Here is a 21,263-nt window from a genome sequence, read left to right on the forward strand (position 1 = left end):
CAGCCACCCCCTCGCGTGCAGACGTCACAGCGCATTCGAGAGCAGATGCCCGCACGCACAGGCTGTCCTACGGAGACGCCAGAAAAAAGTCCTGCTGCAGCACCTCATGGAGAAGATGAGCCGCCGCTAGTGCACAGTGGGTGCCCAGAAACTCCTCCCTCGACAACCGATTCCGCGCCCTGTTTGCAGGAAGAAGGCAGCACCGCTACAGCGCCGACTCCTGCGGAGAGCGGCACTGCCCTCGTCTCGCGCGGTGAGCCCCGGGCCGCGGTGCACCTCCGCTCGCCTGCCACAGTTCAGCAGAGCAGCGGCGCCCTCATCCCCCTCAACCTAACAACACACCGCATCGCCGTCGGCATCGCCAAGGCAGGCATCTCCATCGCGGATGGCTTTCTTCTCTCCAACAGCGCTCTCCTCAACCCGGTCATATCGGCGTCGTTCGTCGTTTACGAGTCGGTGAAGGTGGTGCAGGCGTACCGCCACGGCGAACTCACTTCCCTTGGCTATCGCACCACCAAGGGCGACGTCGCCCTCCGCATCGGAAAAGAACTCGCCACTACGGGCCTTGGTATAGCGATCGGTCACGGAGTGGGTGCCCTCATCGGTCTCAGCACGATCCCTGTGGCTGGCCAGATCGCTGTGGCCACGGTTCTGTCCGTCGGGCTGGGCACCTGCATCGGCACGCTTCTGACCCACTACGTCGATCGCTTCATGGTGCGTCTCCAGCTTCGCAACCAGTATGGGTACCCTATGGATGAGCGCGGCACGCGCCGCCGCTTCGAGGTACTGATGGAGCGTCGCCACGACCTGTCCACACTGGAGACGTGCCGCGTTGTGCAGCATTACGCCGACTACCGTGTGGCGAGCGGGTGGGAGAGTGCAAACGACCTGGACGACTACAGGGCCTCGGGCGACATAACACGCATGCCCGTCTCTCTGCAGCACTTTGCCGTGGTCCAACTTCAGCGAAAGTGGGGCTTCGTGAAGGAACGGGCGCAGTGCCGGCAGATCTACCGAGCCTTGTTGCTGCTGCATCACCCGGATCGCGGCGGGTCTACCGAGCTGGCGGCGCAGCTGAACAAAGACTTCGAGTTCTTTGCCTTCTGCCAGGGCTGGGACAGCGACTGCGCGTCGCTGTTGCGCACTGCGCAAAGCAGTTCCGCGACTGCGGCACCCGCCGATGGCGCCTCGCGGCGGCGTCGTGGCAGCGTCATCGTGGACTACCTCCGCTCACTCTTCCGACCGACAACGAATTCGCGCGTCGGCGCCAACGACCTGCACCAGTTTGGCCTGCTTGCCTTAGAGGCTGGAACTCCGGCTGAGATGCACCGCCGCGACGTCACTGCCGCACTTTCCTCATTGCCGGCCGCCGGCACAGCAGGTGACGGGAGCGATGAGGCGGCACCAGAGAAGTGCGGAAGTCTTGGCGACATTGACAGCTTCAGCGACGGGGACGGGGACGAGTACGAGGACACCGTGGCTGTGGCAGCGGTGCGCCAGCGCAGCGTCACACGTGTGTTGCGTGCCCTACACGAGGTCTACACAGCCACCGCCGAAGCCATCACATTTTCGGGGCTCATCCAGGTCTCTGACGATACCGATCGGTGGTTACAGCTGCACCAAGATGTGAGGCTCTTTCAGCGACTGCAGTACTTCATCTCCTTGCACGCGCAGGCACCGGCAGCGGCCCGTCACGAGAGCGCCGGGCAGGCGGCAGCAAATGACCACCGCGAGGAGGTACAGCCGTTGTGTGCAGCAAAGCAGTACATCTTCCGCACCTTCCGCTGGTCGACTGTGCCGGAGGCGGTGGCGAAACGGGAGGAGGCCCGCAGCGCCATCGTCGCCGCCGTCTTCACCCCGGAAACGAGTCGGCAGCTCACCTCCTTGCTGGAGCTGTGGCGCACCGCCAAGGCAATGGCGGAGAGCTACTTCCGCGCCTGCCAGCAACGCGAGGCGGACGGTCGTCCAGCCACAAGCCGAAACGAGGACGAGGGTCGGCAGACGCTAGACGCACTCCTGCGCATTCACACGCAGATTGAGGCAGCTGGCACGGCAGCGCGGGAGCCGTGGGAGGAGCGCATGGAGGAGTGGGCCACGCGGACGGTGCCGGGTTTTTCGTCCTTCATGGAGGACGTAAAGGAGGTCGGCCTGACGGCGAGCAACGCCCTTGCAGCCGAGTACGCCGCCCACGCCTTTGCGTCTGTGCGGCAGCAGTGCAGCGAGTACTTCAAGGCGTGGAGTCGAAAGCAGGACACACTGCAAACGCTTCTGACGGAGCTGCAGCTAGAGTACGACGCACTGCGAGGTGCTGCGCAGGGGAGCGGCGGTGGCAACCCGTCTTCAACGGCGCCGGGCTTCGCCTGCGATCCTGAAGCCGCAAAGCGGATCAACGACTATCAAACCCAGCTCCTCCTCCTTCACAAGCAAATGGCGGAGGTGGACGTGGGCGTGGCCGAGTGGGCAAACACCTGTGCTGCCCACTTCCCAGAGCTCACGACAACGATGCTTCAGCTGCCGTCCACGTGCGTTGAAAGCGTCGTCAGAGTGAGAACAGACAGTGCCGCTGACGCGAGCAGTCCGAATGAGGCGACTCTGGCAGGGCATGACTGGACGCCCCGCTTTCTCGCCTTCGAGCGCGAGCGCACCCTCCTCCACTACACGCGCGTCGAGGCCGAGCCGGTGAACCCGCTTGACCCGCCTACCTCTCGCATGCCTGCACACCACCCGTCCGACGCTGCTGAGTGGGAGCAGGCGGTGAGCGGGGAGGAGAGCGACGCTATTGGCGCACTCCTGCGCAGCTTCGAGGCGAACGAGGCCATCGAGGACGCGGTCGTGGGCCGACACGGGGTCGGGATGACGCTCCTTCAGGCGCTCTACAACGACCCACTCACGGGGGAAAGCACGCCGTGCTGGCTGAAACGCTACTCCTTTGCTGGTGCACAGAGCAAGAAGGGCGCGGCGAGCCTTCGTGCTCTTGCACAGCGCATCCTGGCTGAGGAGGTGGCCGTCTCAGCCGCGTGCTGCAGCGACCGGGTGGTATCGGCCCGCGACATCTTCTACAACCGCGAGCGTCACGAGATTTTTGTGCACTACGTGCGTGGCGCGACACAGCAGCGCTTTCGTTCCGTCAACAACGTGCGGCGACAGGTGGAGCCCCTCGGCCTACGATGGTTGCACGACGTTCTGGAGTGCGTGGCTTGTCTGCACGCCTGTCAGCTCGCACACGGGCACATCCGCCTCAGCGCCTTCACCTACGATGATTTTGGCAACACGGCCCTGGGCATCTTCCACCCCGCCTGGGAAGGCCTCAATTCCGTCAGCCCCGCGCCAGCCGAAGAGCCCAGCGTTGCTACCACGCCGGCGCCGAGCCTCGCCGCCCGCCAGCACAACGATGTCATTGACGTTGGCATCATGCTGCTTACGGAACTGCTGCCTCTCTTCACGGCGCGTAGCGGCTCTTCCACGCCACCGCCTGCTGCTGCGTTCTCCGCGCTAACTCTGTCGCCCACCTCGAGACAGCCGCCGCCGGAAAGAGGCGGCAGCAGTACGGAGACGGACGCTGTCTCTGATGACATGGAGCGTGTCATGGAAGCCGTTGCGGCTCACCTCGTAGGGAAGGAGGAACCGTGCTGGTCGCTGCTGGACGCACGGCAGTTTGTGCGCCGCTTCCAGCAGCTCCGCTCTGGAGACCTCGCCATCTTTTCGAAGCAGGTGGCGTACCCCGCCTCCTGGGCGATTCGTTGTGCTGTACCACCGGTGCAGCTCGTCGCTGTGGACGCGACGCCGTTCCGCTTTCCAGCCACCCTGACGGCGTCAGCCGCCGCAGTGCGCGTTTACCACAACCGCCATGTCTCGCTATGGGAGACGTACTGGCGGTGTCGGCACGAGATGACCACGCTGCACCGCGGTAGCCACATGTTGCCGTCCGTGGTCATGCAAACCCCCCCACTTCTCTTGTGCAGCGACGACTGCGAGGTACATGAACGCTACCTGTGGTGCGCGTGCGCACACGAGGAGGTGGCGTGGGAGCGCTGCCAAAACGGCTTCCGCTCCTTGCGACGCGACGCGACTCACCTCACACTCGGCAAGGATATGTTGCCCTTTTCGCTTGTCGCACCGTCAGTCCGCCCTGACGGTAGTACTGAACTGTGGGGTGTCATCTGCCGCGCGACGCTCGGAACGACCCTTGAAGAGACAGAGGAGGAGTTCGCCGCTACGGAAAACAAGATGGACATGCCCACAGCGCAGTACAACAAGCTGCCGTATGCTGCCCAGCGCCGTAGTCACCTCGTCACACGGCCTCAGGCAGAGTCACCGTCGGCAATCTGGGTGCCATCCCCGTGGGCCCGGTGCTACCCCGAATATATTGTACACATCTCGTGGCTGTAAAGACAAAAAGAAACGCCTCTCTTGCCGTGCCCCTTTCGGCTGTTCAACGGCCCGCCCGCGCACACGCCCCCGCGCACCAACGGGCCCCAGCAGGGAGCCCCACCCGCCCCCACCCCCACCCCCGCCAACAACAAAACACCCCAACGCCACCGCCGCCCCCGCGCCCCGACCAAGAACGGAGGCGGCGGCGCCCGCCGCGCGAGCAACCACGCGGTGGCGCACGCGCATGCCGGATCAGCCCAGCGAGGAAGCCCGCCAGCCGCAGGCCAGGGCCCCCCCAGACCCTGCACCCGGCATGCATGCCCTGCTCCCCCCCCCAGCCACGGCACCCCACAACACGGCACGGTGGCTCTCCACACCGGAGTTTGGAGGGCCCGATGGTGTCACTCGGGGCGTTCTCGGCACGCTTTCGGCACCGGCGCCCCGCCAGCACACACGGCCACATCTGGGAGACGCCGGGCGCGCCGCGCACACGCACGGCGGAGCCAATTCGCATGCGTATCCCCGCGACCTCTTCGCCCACCGCCCCTGCTCTGCTGACCTCTCCTTGCTCTGTTCGGGTGCGATACGCCATGCCAGCGGCGCCCGACAGCGCGTGCGCACAGCGCCCGTGCCCCGGGGCGTGGCCCGAGGCAACGCCGTTTTCCAGCAGGTCCGCTGTCCGCATCCCCCACCCCCGTCGACACCACGAGAAGGGGGGCGTCCCCGGGCGGCCCGCCCGCATGCGCCGCGACAGGCGAGGCGTTGCCGCCGGCCTGTGGCCGCAGAGGAGCCCCACCCACCCACACCCACGACCCATACGCCTTTGACAGGGAGCCGGCGCGTGGCAGGCGAAAGGGGCCCGCGCACACGCACGCACCAGCGCACAGGGAACCGACCACGCGCCCTTCGCAGGGGCACGGGAGGGGGCAGCCACACACACGCACACAGGACGGGGAAGCCCACGCCGCGCGAGCGAGGCGCGCGTAATCAGGCCATCGCGTTCAGGACCATTGCGTCAGACGGTGTGTGCTCCCCAGCTGCCAGCGACCCGCGAACCCAGCGCAGCATACCGGCCACAACGCCGGGTCGGCCGCCCCCATGGCAAACACAGGTGGGGGCCGGGGCTCTGGCGGGGGCAGGGGCCGCCACAGCGCCAGCGGCGCAGCAGGCAGCACACCGCCACCGCCAGCCACCCGCCACCGCGGCAACCCAATGCACCCGGACCGGCACCCGTGCGGGAGTGGGCAGGCGCGGCCCCCCCCCCCGCCGCCCCGTGGGCCCAAGCATCCCTGCACATTCGTGCGGGAGCGCAGCCGCTTGGGAGCCCCCGCCGCACCGCGTGGCGCCGTGCAGCGCGGTTTCGGGGGATGCCAGCCCGGCGTCTGAGACCGGCGGCCAGGTCCGCGATCCACGCAGTTGGCGTCAGCGCCCCCGCCGGCTTGGCAAGCTTGTCGGCGCCGTCCCCTTGCCCCAACCCACAGCCACCAGAGACAAACGGAAGCGAGGAGCGCGCGCGACGGGCCAGCAGCGCCACCACCTGCGCCCCAATGCGCCGCACCATTCGCCCCGCAGCGAGCAAGGGAACCCAGCGCATAGGGGGAGCCATTGCCTGCGTGCCGCTGGCCGTTCCTAATTCAAGGAGTTTGCTGAAAACCTATGATGGAGGGAGCGCTTCGAAGTACACGCAACCGCTGCGCATGATAAGCGTGCTTTTCCAGTGCTTGGAAGGGATCGATGCCGGCATACGCGTGTAAGCCACCAAAGAATTGGGAGGACACTTTCAGCCGTTGTGGGGCCTCCTTCGCGAAATGCGGCGGATAGTGGTTTCACGCACTTTTGCTTAGAGAAGCCTCCGCTCGCTAAACGGCGGCGCTATGAAGCCATTGGGGAGGATGATTGTTCTCTTGGGGCGGGTTTCCCTATGCGCGCTTAAGGTGGCTCCCGCTATCGCTGGGGATGCTGTGGCGTACAGGTGCTCGGGGTACCTTCCTGAGCGAAAGCGGGACCTGTCTTGCCGCGCGCTGGTGCTGCATACCGACCCCTACTTTTCATCACCACGAAAAGACGAACGGGGATCCGTTGACAGACCCGCTGCTGCGAGGAAACCGGCCCAGCCTCGGAAGCCTGACCGCGGGCTTTGGGGTGACCCCGGCAGCCTTCCAGCATATGCAGCGCGTTTCGCTTGGCTTTAAGTCCCCACGAAAAATCAAATGCCACCAGCTGACCCCCCACAGGTAGAGCAAGCGCTGGTGGCGGCAGTGGCTTCCTTCGCCGGGCACGCGCTTCTCTTTGGGAGAAAGGTCCCCCCACTGAACCGCCCCAAAGCCGAGCTAAAAAAAAAACATTGCGGCACGCATGGTGTCGGTGAATAACAAGGACAAGAGAAGCCCGAAAAAATCAGTGTAAAACGCACGCTTCCTCCCGAGCGCCTTCTCTGACACATTACCCCAAAAAACGCCACCGGGATGAGCAGCCACCGCCTCAGCTACATCACCGTGGCGCCCCGTATCCCAACCACCACCACCCTTCAGGCCCCTTTCGCCGCACCAAACGCCACAACAACAACTATACAAAAAATTCTATATATTCGTATATATATAGAGAAAGAGAGATGATCTCTATTCCACCTCTTTGGCGCGGAGACCTACGGAGCCGAAGGCGTGGGCGTCGGGTCTGCAAACGCCGCCCTTACCGTGGCGCCTGGCTGGTGCTGGACCGCCATGCGGGGGAGCAAGCCCACGCGGTCTGCGGTGGAGCGGTGGGGACGGAAGCCAGGCTGCCGTGGTTGGGGCTTGTCCCCCAAATGGTCGCACAGCCGTCGGGAGGTAAGTTGCGCATGTGGGTTGCGAAGACCACGGGTCAGTGTGACAGGAATGGTGGGGAGGGGGGACGGCGGGATGTCGCGCCGGCACCCGCTGGCGCATCGTTGCCAAGACGCTGGCCTGCTCTTCCACGAAAGGGCAGGGGTTTCCTTGTCCCGCCGCTGGTGTGACCAGCGCGCGGGGGGCACAGGCGGCCCGCACGCGCGCCCATGGACGAGGGCGAGGACGTTGCAGGGCACCCCCCCCCACATACACACACACACAAGCGGCCGCTGGTCGCGCTAGTTTGGGCCCCCGCAATGGTCTATAAGCGGGTGTGCCTGGTGGGGCGGCATCCCCGGCGGCTGCCGCAAGCAGTTTCTAGCTTTTCCCCATGCATCGGTTGCGCTTGGTGGCTGTGTGCGTGTGTCTGTGGTGGTGTTGCGGTCTTGCGGTGCATGTCGCTGTGTGGGCGATTCCGCTTCCCTCCCTAGCGCGTTTTTGGGCTGTCGTGGTGCTCGGGGTCCGTGCGGCACTCTCACGCTCGAGCGTCTTCGCTTTCTCGCCGCTGCGGTGGGCACGGCGTTTTGCGGGTCGGTTCGCCGGTGGGGGCGCGGTGCCGTCTTCAGTTCCCTTTGCGGAAGGGGTGCCGTGGGGGCGCCGGTCGCCAGCGGCAACCCCGGGCCACGCCCCCAAGATGGGCAGCGAGCCCGCCCGTGCAGTGGCTGCCCGGCTCTGCGGCGCCGTCCCCGTGGGCCCTGCCTGCGCTGTGCCGCGGCGGGGTGTCCGCGCCGTTTGCCCATGCCAGACGCTTGTCGCCGGATAGCCGCGTGGGGTGGTTCTGGCCCGACCGGGTCTTTTTTCATGTCCCACCCCGGGCAACGCGGGGGCCGGGCGCCGCGCCGCTTTGCATTCGATCCGGGGCTTCCGGCGTTACAAGGGCGCCCTCGAGTATGTGGCCTGGCGTCCGCCACATCCGCCCAGCGGGGTCGCCGCGGCAAAGCCAGGCTGCCACTGCTGCAATTTCGCCCTTGGGTATGGCGGGGAGGGGGGGGGGAGAGCTGCACCTATGCGCCGGCCCCCTCGTGTGTGCACGGGGGCGACACCGCCCCCCTCGCCCAGCTTGCCACGCCAGGGCGCCAAAAGCCCCGGGGGACCACGCGCCGTGCAGACCCGCGGGGGTGGTAAACCCGTCCCGTGCGGGAGACAGACTTGTACCGAGGATTCGCCTAGGAGTCGGGCCAACCAGCCCCGTTTGAGGTCGCCCAGACCGTTGCCATTCCACGATGTACAGCGCAGGTGGGGCACAGGACTACGCGCAACGCCGCCGCAGCGCAGCAAAAGCAGCAAGAAAAAAATGTAGGTGAGCGCACATGTTTGTCGAGCTATTGAGAGGGTTCATAGCGAGACGGCACGAAGGCGATCATGACGGCGAGCCGTCTCAGCACATCGCCGCCCCAGGCATTTCCGCCGACACTGCGAGCCTGCAGCCGTACCCGAGGACAGGGCGCAGGCTCTTGGCTTCCGCGCGGGGTGGTTGCCGCACCCTGACCCCACGGGGGTGGTGGCTGCTAGGCGACAGGTTTTGAAAGTGGACACTTAGGGTGGTTGGTAAAACAGCTGGTGCATGGGATGGGTTTCGAAGTAGAGCTGCGTTTGTCAGCGGCGCCGTATTTGTTGGGAAATGAAGGTGCGCAGAAGTTGTGTTTTTGATGTTTTCTTGGAAAGCAGGCAAGCAGTGATGTGGGCGGAATGGGGATATTGTCTTTGATGGCTGAAGGGCTATACAGCTGGAACTAGAAAATCGATTTTTTGCTTTTTTTTGCAGCAGACGCAAGGTGTTTCAATGGTGGGTGTGTATTCTTTTTGAGGGGGTTTGATGCGGCGGGTGGTGTTAGAAGAGGTGTGGTCACGTGATATAGTTTCTGAAAACTAGCTGGTGACGCCGCGCGCGTAGAGACAGAGCTTCTTTGCATGAGGTGACTAAACCTTTGTTGCACTTATCATTTCCAGTCTTGGTCAAAAACTAAACAGTATTTCGGTAAGTGCATTTCTGGTTTTCAAAGGCGGGCCTTTGCGCCACAGCAGTGAGAGTTAACATCCGGTGGACGGGTGAACATTTGTTTTTGCGGTTTGCAGTCAGGGGGTGTGGAAAAAATTTGCCGTGGCCACATGGCCGCCGAATTGCTGGCGGGGGGGGGGCAGAACGGCGAGCCAAACGCCGGCGAGCTCACCAAAACGAGCTTGCGGCAGATCGGGGGGATTGTTGTTGTTGTTTGGCCTCATCCGGAGCCGCCTGCTCTGCGGAAACGCTCGCGTGAAGGCGCTAGAGGAACCAGCGTCGGTAAGGTGCTTTCTGGGCCTGCTTTTTCCCCCAATAGCTTGCTCTGGAAAGCATCGGGGGTGTCCCCATCTTATGGGATTTGTAAGGGTGCACAGCGCCGTTGTGGAGGCGGCGGGCCCGAAACGCCACAGTTCAGGTGAGCCAGCTCGGGGGAGCAACAAGTTCACTCCTGGTTAAGGTGGCTGCGGCTCATGTGGTGCTGGCTTCAGGGGGGGGGTGAGGAGGTGTAGTTTCTCTCAAGCTGAGTGCTGCCAATGTCACTCAGATATGGCAGCGGGGGGTAGGAAAGTGTAACCGTGAGTGGGCCAAGTGAAGCAATAGTGGCGGGGGGATGCAGGCTTCTGTTTCAGGGCTTTTCGCGATTTTTCTGCTTTCGGCGACCTGAGGGTGTCGCATTCAAAGATGCCCGCTGCAGAAGAATACTTGCCTGTTGCGTCCACTGAAGACTGTTCTTTTGGACAGGCTTTTTCCTCAGTATCGCAAAGGGATGGCAAGAGGGTCAACTGTGTACTGGCTGTTTCCAAGGGAAAAGTTCAGCATGGAAGAGAACCGCCACGATACGCCAAAACATTCCTGTCATATGCTGCCTTTGCACGGGTGCTTCTCTAACGTCTCTCTGCAGACGATGCAAAATACAAAGTGAGTTGAGATGAAGTGGGAAAAACTTTCCCTTGACGAGGGGACAAGAAAACAGAAACCGCACAGTCGCGGGGATGTGTTTTCGCACAAATAACTGGAGGGCTCGTTAGCACTCTTGCAACTCTCTCATTCCGATTGATGGCAAATACGTGTTCATCGCAGCAGGTCGCTGCGACACCATGCCATCCAGGACCTGACCACTGACCTCAATAGCGGTGAATCGTTCTGTATCCTCCGCGTCGTAGGTACTTGACCTTGTCGCCACCAGAGGTGCTTTGGCATCGACAGGGGATAGGAGCCGACTAGGTTTCCTCACGGAGAGAGTGGGTGCTAGACCCCGATACCGGGCACTGAGGTGCCCTCCGTCATTAGGTGAGCCCATATCATACTAACTACAATAGTGTGATTTCTTCGCGTCGTGGCGGTTTCAACAACGCAAGCCAATTTCTGCATCAGTCTCGCTTTGGATAGAATGTGAATGTGAGGACTATTCACGGCCGATCAGTTTTTCTTTTCATAGTTGCCGTCTACTCGTCGTTCCTCCTGAGTCCGCGCTGGTGATGTCTGCTGTTCTAGTTTTCCGACCCTAAATCCAAACCGCTCTTCAGGTGCCTTGCCTCATCAAAGTTCTCCCCCATTTTCTACCTCTCCCGCTTTTTTTCTATCGCTTTTATCATCTGAGTGCCTTTTCACTGGAGTTGGAGGTGTAGCAGAAGGCACAAGAGTGCAGAGACAGTCATTTCACAGAGCACAAATGCACATAAAGCGCAACAAAAACTGGGAACCCATGACAGTGACACGGGAGCAGTCATATATCTCTGTATGCAAGGAACTAAATGACGCCCCTCTTCGCCAGCTTCAAGAGACCTTGAAGTATGGCGATACAAGGCTTGATGTCAGCGGAATTTACTTACCACGGAAGCACTTTCGCTGCGTACTGCAATTTATTGAGGAGCGCCCCGACATCGAAGAGCTAATCTTGGATGGCGCGAACATAGGTGTGGAGGAGGTGAAGCTACTGAAAGAGTCACTGCTGCGTTCTTGCGTGTCGAAGCTGAGCCTGCAACGGATAAAGCTGGACTCTGCAAGCGCGAATATTATTCGTCAACTCTGCATTGAAAATTCGAACTTAGTGTCTGTTGTACTGAGAGACACATGCATCCCTTCTTATCTAGTCGATGAAATTATGCTGATTGTTGATTTGAATCGCTTGAACGCGGAATCGCTGAGCTCCACGTCTACTGCAGGGGCGCAACAGAAGGCCTCGGCTGTGGCACGGTGGATGCTTTTCAGAGGAAAAAACGACCGTGGCTTTTGTGCGACTGTGAAGCTATCATCTAGTGCGACGAGAAAAGTTACCGACGGTTTTGTTACATCGTACGATTCTGTTTTCAGCGATATTTCTTTTCAGCAAGACGCTTTCGACCACCCTGTTGCAGGGATGGAAACAATTCGTTGGAATAAATACTATGCACTGCACTCCTTTCAGGAAGCTGGGCTGGGAAACTCCAAAGCTCCTTTCTCGCCATCGCCTCATTACAACAACCAGAATTTGTGCGCTGCTTTGAATATTCTCAGCTTTTACGATGTCCTATACAAGTCGTTAGTTGTAGAACGATACCCTGAGGCTGGACTGTACGTTTTTCGCCTTTTTGTTGGGGAATCACCTGTTGAGGTGTACGTTGACGATTTAGTTCCATGCGTTCACTTAGATGCGACGTGCACCATTGTAGGTTTGAATTCGTGCAGTAGCCCGTTTTACGCCGCGGTTCTTGAGAAGGCTGTTGCAAAAGCAATCGGTGGTTATCGCTACATCCAAGAACTATCGTTAAGTGACTGCATCGAGCTTCTAACAGGTTGCACAGGTTTCGAAGTGAATTTATTGAGCCGATCATCGTTTTCTACCACTTTCGACACGCTACGAGCCCTGAGCGAGTATGGACACAAACTGGTCGCGTGCGCCATTCCGCATACCTCGATTGAGGAACAGACGTTTGAAGAAAGTGGGGTCTGCTGCGGGATTCCGTACGCTATTTTGGAAACGGATGCTTGCCAAAAAAATGGTTCTCACTATGCTTTTTTGATCCAGGTGGCTGCCCCGTCGAGTGGAAGGGCCCTGAAGTACGCATTTGAGTATGAGATGTACAAAACGGAAGAGGTGAACGGGAATCGTGTTTTGTGGATGACGTTTGAAGACTTTGCTGCTACGTTCGAGCGCGTTTTTCTTCTGCTGTGGCCTTTCGACGACGCTGTATCGGATCATAAGACGACTGTGGAGTTTCAAGTGACAAGCGAGTTTTTGTCTTCATCTTCTCAATTCGCCAAGAACCCCAGTTTCTTGATTCAAAACAAAGGAAAGAGCTCAAGCCCGATTATGGTGTCGCTATCCACTTCTTCCGCACCCGACACCACAATTGGAGCCAAATGTCTTTTTTACAAGGCCGCTAATACTGAGAATGGGGCTTTCCTGCGTCGCTACAATGTATGCGAAAACAACGCATCTTTTGGCTTAGAGGTTTTTGAAGGGAATGAGGGCTCTGTTTTTTTCAATCTGCTCCCCACAGAGCGCCTGCAGATGACCCTTTCTTCGCGTGTACCAAGCAATTTTAGGATTCGAATATCTTCCGTGGAGAATGTTGACGCAATGCAGCTCCCAGACATTATGGCTTCGTCGACTTTTTCTGCAAAGTGGAACACACTCTTTAAGGCAAAGCGTTTTTCTGACGATATATTTCAGCTTAACAGGATTAGTGGTGGATGCACTCTCAGTCTTGTGCTTGCTCTCTCTCAAGCCACTGACAGCAGCCCTCCTTTCCCGCTCGGAGTGCTTGGTTGGAAGGGTACTTCTATCGACGTTGTCGATGCAGCCAAACCACATTTTTCCACACAACAGGAAAGGAGCACTGTCTGCGTACATAGCTTCCTGCTTACTCTCGCTGCTGGTGAAAGCTTCTTTCTCCTTCCTTACTGCTGCGGAAGCCGATGTCCGGATGGTTATGATCTTACAGTTTTCTGCAAGGAGAGCTTTACGCAGAGCAGAGTGAAAACGGCCTCTGTGCTACGATGTACAAAGACCTGATGATGCTGCATCTTCAGGGTCGTACAAGCAAACCAACCAACCGAGAATAAGAATAAAAAAAGAAGACCCTCAGAATCATATTTCGCCACCGCAGCCCTTGCAGCGGAATTCCACTCAACCATGAGTAATGTTTTTTTTTCCCAAGCGCATCCATCCCAACGGGGGAATTCACGACCTCACTTTCAAAGTGTTTCGCGTTGCAAATACTGCATTGGCGATAGAGAGATGGTGACTACTATGAAATAAACCCTGTGCTACTTCTCTTACCGCACTCTCTTTTTTTTTGCTTCTGAGTTGGGTCTTTATTATTATTATTATTATTATTCCCAGCCCTTCATTTTTCTCTCGCGAGGTTTGAGGTGCTTCTCTCGACGAAACACCGTCTCAGGAGTGATTCTTCAATTCTCACTCCCTCCTTGCTCTCGGTAGCCAATGCCTCACAAGCGACACTTCGATCAAACCAGCCGAGTGGGGTCATGGATTTCGCTAGGAACAGATGCTCTTCTTCGCTTTTCGGAGCTGGAGGACTACTCCAACCCACTTCCATTCAAGTTCGATAATTCTTTGGTGGCGCACAGCGGATGCGGTGGGCTCGTTGCTCTTTTTTCGCCTAGGGCTTGTAATTTTTCAACAAACGAGAACTCTATCTTCCTCTTCCATCTCGCTGGAACCCCTTTGCAGAAGCACACCCGTATTCACTTGAAGGCGATTGAAAGCGTCGTCTACATGACATGGAACAAGGCAGCTGATCACCTGATAGTAGTTTTGAATACAGGGTTCGTCCACTTTTACAACTATTGCGGTGCAACGGCAGCGACATCTTTGCCGATGGAAATACCGGTTGTCTGTACATCTTGCGACAACGGGTTTGTTGCACTGGTTGACACCGCAACTGAAGCGAAGCTTGTACTTGTGCACCTTGGGCCACAAAAGGAGTACTCAGTGCGGGAGCTCTCTTTGCCGCAGAGCATTCGCCAGTTCATGAGGACAATCGCACTCGTCGCCCTTGACGAAAGCGCTGACAAAAGACACACAACAGAGGTGTTTCTTTCGTATTCACCGTGGTCCTCGAACTCATTCATTTGTCGGTGCATTTTCGGCGCCTCGAACTCGTCTTTCTTAGAGCTCGATGTGCCAGTCGAGGGAGGGCGCGTTCTGGAGATGTGCCGCTCGCCCACCGGCCGCGCCGTCGCGTTTATGATGCTAGATGGGTCGGTATACTCGACGAATAGCGGATTCTCTGAGGTTTCTCTGCTTAGGCGTACTGACACGACTCCGGAAAGTTTTGTGCAGATGACGTGGTGTGGAAACCATTGTGTTGCATATCTACAACGAATGCAGTACGGCAGCGCGTCGGGTGAGGGTGAATGTGAGGAATACTCCTGCTCACTATTCTTGATGAACGTCGACGAACCTGACAACAGTGACTGCATCTCTGACTTACCGTTTGATGGTTGTCTTCTTCCTGAGAAGGACGGTGTTTGGGTGCTCTCTAGAGAGTCGTTATATTTCTTACAGATTGCCCCGCTTGCCGTCCAGCGCGTTTTTTCTGTCGGTTCGCGGGCCGCTGGGGCGATGCTTGTGGCAACTTACGATGAGTTTATGACCGGAGATGCGTCTGCCGTGCGAATGCTACGGAATCTTGAGCACACCTCAGGCGCGCTGGTGGAAGCGGTCGCTGACTGCGTTGCTGCAGCGGGCTTCGAGTTTGACGCGGCGCAACAGAAGCGGCTGTTGAGAATCGCCGCATTTGGCCGAACGTTTTGTTCCCTCTGTGATTCAAGCTCATTCATGGCCATGTCGAAGCGACTGCGTGTGCGCAATCATCTTCGTCTCGAGCCGCTGGGCATGATAGTGACTGACCAGGAGCTCGCCGACCTCGGCGAGGTGCGCCTTCTACAGCGTCTTACAATGTGTAGTGAACATCAGCTAGCCTTTTGTGTGGCAGAAGCTCTTGGGTCAGATTTGAAGCCAGTGATGCTGGACTGGGCGATGTGCAGGCTGGCGCGTGTCTCTGTTCACAGCAAGGATGAGGAGCGGGAGGTCGCGAAGCAAATAGTCAAGAAGCTGAAGGCGTGTAGATTCACTGCATTCGCAGAGTTGGCACAGCAGGCTAAGGTCGCCGGCCGCGGCGCCGCCGCGGTGGTACTGCTGGATGCAGAGGTGAATCCGTCTCAGCAAGTGCCGATGCTGCTCAGCATAGGCGAGCCTGACATGGCCTTGAAGCGCGCCATTCAAGCCGCTAACGCAGATCTGGTGTTCACTGTCATGGTTCACATGATCCGCAGCCGCGGCTCCGCTGCGCTTGCCACCTTGACATCGCACAAAATTTCGTGCGATCTGCTGCTGCAATACGTGGGGGTGTGCGAAGGCAATCAGCAGCTCATGGCGGAGTACTTCAACAAACACCCACGGGTTCAGGCCTACTTCCATCTGCGCAGCTACTTTCGCGAGGAAACACGACTGGGACACGCGCTGTCGCAGTCGATGGAAAGCGGAAATTGGGAAATGCTACAAGAATGCAAAGGCGTGGACATCCAGGCTGCTATTGTCTCGACCAAAAAGGCTGTAGAGCAGAGCCCACGCCCGCAGTCGACCACCACGGCCGTTTCTCCGATCGTCGGTGGCGGGATTGCGTTCCCAGCTTCCATGATCGATGAGCGCTTTTTGCAGCTGCAGAGCAGCCTCCTCGACGAGCAGACTCAGCTTATGAACGAGTACAAGGACTACCGCTTCCTGCAGGCCAGCGCCGCCGACACGATCCGCTACGCCCTCGAGCATGGACGCACTTCTGTCGCGCAGCGGCTGAAGAATGCGTTTTGTGTACCAGAGAAGATGTTCCAGCGGTGCATGCTCAGTGCCTACTTGTGCACTAGTCAGTGGGACCTCATTGACGACATGAGCGGCATCTCGTCCAACAAGAAGACGCTGCTGGACGGCGAGGCTTTTGTCACCGCCTTGCTCTCCTACAAGCGCCCGCAGCAGGCAAAACAGTATATTTCGCGTATTCCAAAGATCGAGACGCGGATGGAATACTACGTGCTCTGCAGCGACTGGTTCGGTGCAGGTGCCGACTGCAAGCGGAGCAACGACCCCGATTTGCTAGCGCAGCTGAAGGACCGCGCCAAAGGGAATCCAGATGCACTGCGTCAGATCGAAGAGGGCTGGAACACACTGCCCCACACGTCAGGCATCAGCTTTCCCAAGTTCTTTTAGCATCACGTCTTTACACGGAAGCGAGCAGAAATGGCAGACAACTTCCTCCTCCGGGTACCACGACTATCGACTCCTCTTTCTGTTTTTCCATCTCTTCCTTTGCAAGGTGACCTCGAGTGCATTTCGTTGCTGCTAACAAAAAAGCTCTAGCGATGCGCCGGCGACGTGCTGTATTTGCTATATCTTCATCACAGGAGTGGCATTTCTGGCCTGTGGTGCGCCGCAACAGAGACAGTTTCCTGTGTCATGTTCATCTCCCAGCAGAGGTTGCGTTGCGATTCTCGTTGGGCAAGGTAGGGCGCCGGCATATGCATAGGGGGTGGGTTGTGCACGTCGTGTGTTGTTGTCGTCCTTCGTTCTCCCGTGCCATCGACCGGGAGTGAACGAAAAAAAACGAGGCACCAAGTGGAGGTGCAGGCTTGCCGCGTTTTTTTTCGTTACTCTTCCCAAAGCGCACGCGAACCGCGTTGCTATCTCTCTTAGCCATCACGTGTCCTAGGTGTGTTGAACAACAAGTTCGCGAGGCTTGCATGTGGGGCTTTCTTTTGATCATGCAATCATGTCCACTGTCCACCACACACTCCAGCTCTCTTCTATTTCCGTCCTCGTCTGTTTCGCCCTCTCCGTGGGCCTCTGGTACCCCCCAATAAAGCTGTACGAACTCCTCATGCATAGGCGAGGACGGGTGAAACAAACCACGCAAACAGGATCGAGTTAAAAAGGCACAGCTGTACGCCTCTTTCCTCTCCTTTTCTCCCCCATTCGTGTTCTTGCAGCTACAAAAGACTCTGCTTCATACACATTCAGTGAGGGTGACCAGCTGTCGGGCGCACACTCTGTCAGAGAGAGAGAGAGAGAGATCCAAATTATCCGCCGTTGTCTGCCGTTCTCGCGCCCTGGACATTGTGTTCCTTTTGCTCAGTCATATCCTTACCAGTCATAATAGAACACCATGATCACCAAGGCCGAAGCTTCCCAATGGAGGCTGAGCGACTTGGAGATGCGTGAGACGGTCGGCACCGGCACTTTCGGCCGAGTACGCTTGGTGAAGCACAAAGGAACAGGCCAGTACGCGGCCCTCAAGATCCTGAAGAAGCAGGAGATTCTCCGAATGAAGCAGGTCGACCACGTGATGGCGGAGGCAAGTCTTCTCCAGGAGATCGACCACCCTTTTATTGTGAGCATGCTGCGGGGATACATGGACAAGAACCGGCTGTACATTCTCCTCGAGTACGTGGTAGGCGGCGAGCTGTTTTCGCATCTCCGCAAGGCCGGCAAGTTCCCTAATGATGTCTCGAAGTTCTACTGCGCCGAGGTGATCCTAGCATTTGACTACCTGCACAACAAGACGATCGTTTACCGTGATCTGAAGCCGGAGAACATTCTCCTCGACCAGGACGGCAACATAAAGATCACGGATTTCGGATTCGCGAAGCGCGTGACGGAGCGTACGTTTACGCTTTGTGGCACACCCGAGTACCTAGCACCCGAGATCATTCAGAGCAAGGGGCACAACAAGGCTGTCGACTGGTGGGCGCTCGGCATCCTGCTGTACGAAATGCTGGTTGGCTATCCGCCGTTCTTCGACGACAGCCCAATGAAGATCTACGAGAAGATCCTTGTGGGCAAGGTGCTGTTCCCACGATGGGTAGACTCGAAGGCCCGAGACTTCATCAAGGGCCTTCTATCCCTCGATCCCACGAAGCGCCTCGGCAATTTGCCCAACGGCACGGAGGACATCAAGAACCACAAGTACTTTGCGGAAGTGGACTGGAATGTAGTGCTGTCCAAGAAGATTCCCGCGCCAATCCCAGTGCGGCAACACAAGGAGGGCGATACCCACTACTTCGACAAGTACCCCGACAGCCCACTCAACCCTTTGCGCACTTTGACTCCAGCACAGCAGGACTGCTTCGCCAACTTCTGCAACGGCCAGTATACGGACGAGTAGCATCCCGTTTCTGCCTCCAAGGTTATGAAGTGCGGAGGGGGGGAGCGACGAGCACGTGTAGACCTTTCTCACACGCTTAGTTGTGTTTCCCGCCTCCTCCTTAGCGGCGTTGGTGCGCGCGACCGCGACACGGATGCCGCTAAGCATCTCCCCTAAGCCTTCGGGGAAGTCGCTTTGCCTGCACGTTCCTTTGCAACCGCCGTTGCTCTGTCTTCATGTTCAGACTGTTTATTTTTTCTTTGTTTTGTGCCCTTTCCACGCTCGATGCGTTTTCGGCAGACGCGCAGTGGAGAGGGTGTAGTGCGTGCGGGTCGCACGGCGATTTCTCTCCTTCACGATGTATGTATAGGCGTTTCAGAGCTCTTAAGTGTAATGTTGACGAACGCGCAAGCACAATGTATTATAAAAGACACATACACAAAGAGAGGTTATTGTGGATTGTGATCTCGAAGGGTTGGCGTCGGGGTCGATGGTATTTTTAGTTTTTTGTTTTTCTGCCTTTCCTTCGAAGTCGGCTCTGATTCCTTTTAGGCAGGCAAGTAGGCGGGATGCTGCGTTCTCAATGATCCATGTACGCGCAACGCAAAGCCAGTAGAGGGATCGATACCATGGCTTTCGTCCGCTGATCTTTACACAGTCTCCCTTTTTGTTTCTCCGGCGACCTTCCCACCTTTCATGTGTGCCCCCTTTTTCACTTTCTTTTGATGAGAAGGAGCTTTCCTCTGAGCCCTCTTTCACCTTTCCTGTTTCCCTCCGCTGCCGCTGGATGAAAGGTCTGTGTGTCTGTTCGTGATGGCAAGAGGAAAGGAGCACAAGATGCGGAAAAGGGCAGAGTTGGATGTGACGGGCAGTGAAAAGACGTGAGAGGCCGCTGCCGCAGCTTTTGCTCTCGACGATGTAGCTGTAGCCACGTTGATGGATATCTTGTAGAGCGGCTATATAAGTCAAACGCTGGAGGGGGGGGGGAACTGATGGGGCTGCCTCTCTGTCTCCACTTTTGGACCTTGCTTCTCCTGATTTCATCCCTCCTGGAATCAACTTGGAATTGACACACATCAACATACTCATTTGATTTTAGGTGCTGCCCTTCTCCTGTGTCCTCTCTCCTCCACAAATGATTATAAAAAATAAGGCGTGCCTGTTGTCATCAGAAAAACGAACGGAAAAAAGGAAATCCACATCAATGCACACTCTCGAGACTGCGGGAGTGAGTTTATGTGTGTCGCGCATAGAACAGGTCTTGTACCCGCTGCCTTGTATAGCTTTCGGTAAATATGTACATTATTCGTGTGTTGCCTTGGCTCTTCTTCTACCCTCCTGTGTCTCTTTTTATTTGTTTCGCTCTCTCTTCTTCTTTCGATGGACGTTAAAACGGCCATTTTGTTTTTCGCTCTGTCCCTCTTTTTCGACTCTTTTTTTTTGCATATTTGCTCAGGTTGCTATCTCCTCTGATCCGCAGCTCTCTCTCTCTCTCTCTCTCTCTTTTCCGCTTTCCTCGCATTCCTCCTCTCACCCTCTGTCTTTCTCTCCGTCTCCCCTTTGAGCTGATTTAACGGTGGTGTCTGGATGTCCCCCTCTTTTTGCGCATGTTTGCCGATTCCATCATGTCTTTCAGCTCGTTGTGTTGCTCCCCATTTCTCTCTTTTTTTTTTTGCGATTCACCCACCGTGTATGCATGAGTGCGAAGAGTCCATGATGCTGAGAGATGGCGATTAGCTCCCTTCCTGTTCTCTTTCTATCTTCCCAGGGTGCAAAAGAAAACGAAAGGAGAGCGTGAAAAAAAGAGAGGAGGGGGTGGGGGGTGGGGCAACTCAAAGCGCCAACACGAAAAACGAACCGTGTTGAAGCGCTTTGACTAATACAAGAACGGATAGTGGAGGAGGGGAAAACGCGGAGCTGACATTGTACACCAAAAAACGGTTCGTACCTGATAAGGAAAGGCAAGAAAAGCAGAGAACAAAAGGTGGTCGCATATAGGCAAGCACGAAGGAAGTGAGTTCACAAGAGACAAAGCAAGGGAAATCTGCTGGTGTTTTTACGTGAGAAGCAGGCCGCCGATTGGTAGATATTCTCCCATCTCCCGTCTCCCCTCTTCTTCTTTCATGTAGTACATGTGACGATTACGTGTGGAATGCCTGCGAGGAGACCGAACACAGAAGAGACGAGGAAAAAAAAGGAAGCAGTGAGGGGGGGGCTCATGTTCTTAGTGAGAGATGTGCAAAGCATTAGGCGTGCAATGAATGTGTACTGTGGGGCGTGTGCTTTCCCACAATTCCCCCTTCTTCGTTTGCTTCATCTTTGGCGTAAAGAGGCGCCGCTTTCGAAATAAGAATGTTGTGATGTTCTTGTTTCCTTTTGTGTTTTTGTCCGTTTCTTTGTTTGCTTTCCTTTTTCGCAGAGGTAACAGACCACATTCTTACATTCCCTCATACACACAGCTACACCCACGTTAATAGCCCGAGTGCGCCGTTTCGTTTTACATTCTATGTGTCATCATTGAAAGCTACCTCTCTCAGACAATCAAAAGAAAAGTACGTCTTGAACATCAAGGACCCTCATGAGGTGTTCGTGGCTACCGCCCTGCCAGCAAGTACCGGAGGCGCCGGCTCGTTTTCTTTTTGTTGCCTTTTCCAAGCAACTGACGGGACACGTTTCAGTGCATGCGCATTACCACGATGCTTACGGTGAAGCACGACCGTGCACATTCACTCAAGGTATTGTGAGCGCGAACAAGCAAATCCCAAAACAAGCCGCCTGCGTATGTCTCTGCAGTTTCCCATGTGCAAATCTACCTGTCTTCGACTCTGCCGCCATCCTTCTCTCTTTCCTAACTCTGTTTCTCTTTCTCTGCAACAGAGCTGA

General features: G+C 57.2%; 4 protein-coding genes across 4 annotated transcripts; all 4 read left to right on the forward strand.

The window, feature by feature from the left end:
* Positions 1-45: 45 nt before the first annotated feature.
* On the forward strand, positions 46-4,389 carry LMJF_18_1050 (conserved hypothetical protein; the record flags this gene model as incomplete). The annotated part of the gene is made up of 1 exon (XM_001682459.1): positions 46-4,389. The coding sequence occupies one exon, from the start codon at positions 46-48 to the stop codon at positions 4,387-4,389; it is 4,344 nt and encodes a 1,447-aa protein (XP_001682511.1).
* Positions 4,390-10,909: 6,520 nt separating this feature from the next.
* LMJF_18_1060 (putative calpain-like cysteine peptidase) lies at positions 10,910-13,234 on the forward strand (the record flags this gene model as incomplete). Its single annotated transcript, XM_001682460.1, has 1 exon — positions 10,910-13,234. The coding sequence occupies one exon, from the start codon at positions 10,910-10,912 to the stop codon at positions 13,232-13,234; it is 2,325 nt and encodes a 774-aa protein (XP_001682512.1).
* Positions 13,235-13,960: 726 nt separating this feature from the next.
* On the forward strand, positions 13,961-16,450 carry LMJF_18_1070 (putative vacuolar protein sorting complex subunit; the record flags this gene model as incomplete). Its single annotated transcript, XM_001682461.1, has 1 exon — positions 13,961-16,450. One exon carries the CDS (start codon positions 13,961-13,963, stop codon positions 16,448-16,450), a length of 2,490 nt encoding a protein of 829 aa, XP_001682513.1.
* A 952-nt stretch (positions 16,451-17,402) lies between these two features.
* Positions 17,403-18,401, forward strand: PKAC1 (protein kinase A catalytic subunit; the record flags this gene model as incomplete). The annotated part of the gene is made up of 1 exon (XM_001682462.1): positions 17,403-18,401. The coding sequence occupies one exon, from the start codon at positions 17,403-17,405 to the stop codon at positions 18,399-18,401; it is 999 nt and encodes a 332-aa protein (XP_001682514.1).
* Positions 18,402-21,263: the final 2,862 nt, after the last annotated feature.

The sequence above is a fragment of the Leishmania major genome, chromosome 18 (genome assembly GCF_000002725.2).
Source record: "Leishmania major strain Friedlin complete genome, chromosome 18".
In the NCBI taxonomy this organism is placed as follows: Eukaryota; Euglenozoa; class Kinetoplastea; order Trypanosomatida; family Trypanosomatidae; genus Leishmania; species Leishmania major.